The 4,853-nt window shown below is 41.5% G+C and overlaps 1 protein-coding gene across 4 annotated transcripts in view; it reads right to left on the bottom strand.

Annotated features, from left to right (window-relative positions):
• Positions 1–1,015: 1,015 nt before the first annotated feature.
• Positions 1,016–4,853, bottom strand: part of FOXJ2 (forkhead box J2) — a 68,902-nt gene continuing 65,064 nt past the window's right edge. For all 4 annotated transcript variants that reach the window (XM_044417685.1, XM_044417686.1, XM_044417683.1 and 1 more), the window contains one exon: positions 1,016–3,455. In XM_044417685.1, the coding sequence (XP_044273620.1) occupies positions 3,376–3,455 (80 nt within the window). In that variant the 3' untranslated portion in view covers positions 1,016–3,375. The remainder of the gene's footprint in view (positions 3,456–4,853) is intronic.

Raw genomic sequence — 4,853 nt, 5'->3', positions numbered from 1 at the left:
AGACAAAGGTAACCAAGGAAACACTTCATTGACTACTTTAAAGGTGTCTTATCACACTGTATCTGAAATACAGTGTGTTTCTTATCACTCTGTATATGAGCAGAGTAGCACTATGCACAAAAAGTTTAACCCAAGACACTGTTGGGTCATGGAGCTCTCAACCATGTCAACACTCTCCTATGATTTCTCACCCAGAAGAATGTCCTCAACAGATACTGTGTGTTGTGCATGGCCCTGGACCTGGGACATGGAAATCTGGATTCACGTTCATATTTTTCTGTGAAGTTTATTGGATGGCTGTGGGCATGTTATTTTCTGAGCCACACTTTGCTGCTATGAAAATGTGGTAGCCCCAAATATGCTGTCTGAGTTGTAGACCAGAAGAATAAAAGCAGGGAAAACAAACAAAAGGGAATATGGAAACCTGAAATGTGGCACCAGTGCTCTGCATTATAATGTCTGGAGAGGCTGTTGCCATGTTTGCTGCATAAGGCACACATCCACATCAGTGAATATCTGAAAAAAATAAATTATATTTGAGATGATCTAGTAGGGTTCCATTGAAGTTCAAAATTAATTTGTATATAGTCTATTCCACAATTTCCTATTGATCTGCCTAATTTATTCTGGTTTTGCTAATCATGGGAAGGGACACTTACATCCCATCTCCAGTCACTGTAAGTTTTTTGTTTTCTGTATGTTGAAATCTCAACCCACCATTTCAAGCATATATTTGCAGATCATAACAGACAGAAATGTCAAAAAAGAAAAAAGGAAGCTAAGATTTTCAGGAAGCTGATTCTACATTTTGTCTACTACTGTAGAATTCCAGTACATACATAGAACCCTGCATATAGGGCTATCTTTGGGCTCAAACTAGAACAGTGATAGTAAATGTGCGGTGGTACAAATTCAAAGCATAATATAGACAAAAACAAAAATGTATCTCCCAATTATTTAAGTCAAACATTTTACCCAGCAAGCTGCCACAAACAAAACAGGGTCACCAAAAGGGTTAAACCATAAACATTCACTTTTTTTAATTAAGAAAGCATGCACAAAAATAAATTTGTGAGGCCACAACCCTCTCCCATCTTCTTGACATAAAGCATTGTGGGTTGCACTGCAGCGGGTGGGCAGGCGAGGGATTCCTCTGCTTGACAGGCAGGCAGGCTGGCCGGCCAGCCCTCTGTGCTGACCCTTTTTCCTGGATAGGCTGCGTCAGCTGCTCACAGTGCAGAATTCCAGTGCTGAGTCTATGACTCCAAGTGTCCAATCCAATACTAACCCCACTCAAGAACAATGCAGTTAATTCAGAGGCAAAGGGAGGATGAGGCTAATTTGTACACCGACTGGCTTATATTTACATATGCAAACAAGGCGCAACTGACTATGTGAATGAAGAGCCTTTAAATACCTAAAGGAGTGATCTTTTCTCCCCCCCACCCCCCCTCCACATTCTCTGAAAGGCTAAGTGAACCTTCTGTGGATGTTCTTCTCAGAAACAGCACTGATCGGCATCTGAAGGGGACATTATCTCCACATCATTTTCCCCAGACTCTCAACAAGGGCCTCCTGGTCACATCATTCTTATCTTTGGATGGCACAGATACCCATTAAAACTCCTCCATGAATTCGGCTCAGGGATTCTCCACTCCCCTCAGAACGCACAGTGATGACCCCCTTTCCCCCACAACCAAAAAATCCCTCCCTCCAAACTTCAATGAAACAGCGAGTTAAAGCAACGCTACAGAAACTTCCCACCCCTGGCACAACATATTCCCATGATGTTTTTGCTTCCAACTTGGTCCCCCCCCCCCCCGCCCCACACACACACACACAAAGCAGGCTTGCAGTTGGAAGGGCATGCAGATTAACAAGAGGTCTGGCAAAAGAGATTCACACTAGAAACTGAAAACAAAGCAGTGAGGAGGGGCTACCCAGCCATTTCCAGCTCAAAATCCAATCTTGTGTTGGCACTAGTGCTCTTCCTTGTGTTCTATGGACTGCCATACAACTAAACGTCTGCCCTTTCTGATCCCACTTCAGTTTGGAAGGACCCTTGCAACTTCCCTTCCAACTATACACTTCCAAGATTCCCTCCATAGACGGTCTGCAGCAAGGTGCCATTTATCTCAGTGGGAGTTTTAAACCTGCACCCACCAAATTCTGTTCTTCCTTCCAACTTAGTTCATCCACAAAACAGGAAGCATCAATTGCTCATTTATATAAGGCAGAGAAGACACCTTTGACTTCCACTCTTGCATTACAAGCCACAACACTTTCCAGAGAAATGAGGGGAAGGAAAATTCAGAAGTTTAAAAAAAAAACTCACATAAGGGAGAGGAATACTTCTTGATTTGCATGTCTTATCTGCATATTCAAATAAGAACCTGCTGCATTATGAGAGAAGGCAACAGGGAAAAAACGCTGATGTGACAAGCCCTGAGGAATCTGGTTTGATCTTGGTACCCGACCCACATGATGCAGATACAAGCCAGACCTGTCAAGCTTTCTTCATCTGCAAAGGGGGGCAAGTGCAAAATGGCAGTGATTGAAAAAGGCAGTGTAGAAAAAAAAGTAAAGGCCCCCTTTGTCTTTCCCAGACGCTCAGTCCCTACCAGCAGCAGACTCATAACCACAATGCTACAACTAGAAAGAAGGCCTTGCTTTCCACAGCAGGCCTCTCTCTGTCAAACCCAAATTCTAGCTCTATTCCACATTCAAAAGCCTCCCATTCTCTGCAATTATTCCTTTCCTTCTCATGCTGCCCTTGCTGGTATGAGAAAGTTTGCAGATCTTCCTTCAATACCAGTCTAAGCCCTCCATCCCCCCCACCCTTTACAACATTTAAGAAAGAACATAATTATTACAGACTCTTAAGATCCACAGGGCTCTCTCACTCTTGCAGCCCATAAAACAGAGTCACTGGCCACCTTGACGGGAAAGAGGGATTGTTAAACGCAAGTGATGGAGGAAGAGAAAGAAGCTTGCAAGAATTCCTACTTCCGAGGTCTTCTCACAGCAATCAAAAATAGTTTTCTTACCCTCCATTCCACACAAGGTGCCAGTAAATACATATAATCCAAAGCTGGTAGATGGAGCAGAAGGGCTGTGTACAATTATTGATGATAGTAATAATAATAATAATAATAATAATAATAATAATAATAATGAAGAAAATAAGGTAAAACAGGGAGCGCAAGAAAGGATTATCTTCGGCAGCATCTTGCGGCAGCTTCTCTGGCGGAAGTAGAGAATATATATCTATATACAGGCAAGGAAAGAGGCCGAGGGTGCTAGGCATGTGACCTGAACCCTAGGTCTCCCTTCCCATACCCTACATGAGGGATGTGCTATCAAGTCTGTAGCTTGCTAGGTGATCAAATCCCAGTTGAAATCATCAGGGATTTCCTCATTGGCACCTGGAGGTGGCCGTGGAACCAGATGATGACCTGAATACATTGGAGAAAGGAAGGAAACAAGAAATAAGGAGTGCATTACATTGAATTCTTGATAATAATTTCAATTACTGTATATCATTAAGTTTCAGTTTACAGTCTAGTTAGGTAACATTTTTCCCTCCCTAAACATATCATATTCAAGCCTGGAAATGAACATTTTGCTCCAAAAATACTGTTAATAAAGCATATAACTCATCATTACGAACCTAAAAAACTATATACTATTTTGTGATTGAACACATTATAGAGAATGCTACTCAACTTTGCATTCATGAAAAATAGTAAATTAATATGGAACGTGCCAAATTCCCAGCATCCCTTGGCATCAGAACATGAGCAAGAGAAGAGGTAGAAACTTGCAAAGGAGAGGAGAGGGCTCCAGGGCACATGCCTTATGGAGACAAGTTGAAATAAAAGATCGTTCTTGCACTTGTTCTTTTCCCTGGAATTGCTATCCTTTGTTCCCTCCCGCTATACAGCATAACCATAGGACACTGTCATTAACCTATTTTTCTTGAGGTAGGAGGAGGGTTTTTTTAATGTAAAATATTTAATGCAACTTTATCATGCTTTTATTGTTGTTTTATTTTTATAGTATATTGTATTTGCTAACTGTTGTTCACTGCCCAGACAGCTTCAGTATTGGGGAATATACAAATAAAATTAATAACAAGATCATAATCAACAACAACTCTATGTCATTTTCAAAGACTTAATTTTTGGCTATTTTTCTAATTTTTAATGCAAAACAGTTCTGCTTTTAACATAGCCCCAAATTCCTATTCACATAACATCACAGGAGAATCACAGTTAAAAAAAACATGAAAATTATAAAATATGCAAAATGTAGCCAAGAAGGGAGGCAATTCATACGCTAAACTTTGCAGCCACTGCCTCTTCATAGGATGGACCTGATTATCTGCCAAGTGCTGCTGAAAGAGCTGCACCCTGGAAGGATGGAGGAGGAACAGAGAGGTGTAAATAGATTCTTTCAGATTCAGATCCAGAGGATCTTTCCTAGGTAGACGAGTCCTCTGAAATTTGAGTTACTTTGAACTTCTGAACTATCTTGTGCTATATCATCTCCTCTCCATAGACTCTGAGTACTTTACAAAAACAGCACTCTGAAGTCCAGTTGATTCAAGATTTCAGTGCTGGTTGCTGGCAAACAACTGCTGCCCTAAGCATTCTAGAGCAGGCAGCTTGTGGCCCTCCACGTTTTGGCCTGCAGCTCCCATAATCCCTCACTAATGACTATGCTGACTAGAGCTGATGGGAGCCATAGGTCAAAAGTTCTGGAGGGTTGTACATTGCCCAGCCCTGTTCTAGCAAGTAAGGATGTTTCCAGATGAGAGGTCTTCACATTAACAATCAGATGGTATTGTGCAA

Source organism: Varanus komodoensis, unplaced genomic scaffold, assembly GCF_004798865.1.
Source record: "Varanus komodoensis strain SLA01 unplaced genomic scaffold, ASM479886v1 scaffold9, whole genome shotgun sequence".
NCBI lineage: Eukaryota > Metazoa > Chordata > Lepidosauria > Squamata > Varanidae > Varanus > Varanus komodoensis.
This window is presented reverse-complemented; position numbering and strand designations above follow the sequence as displayed.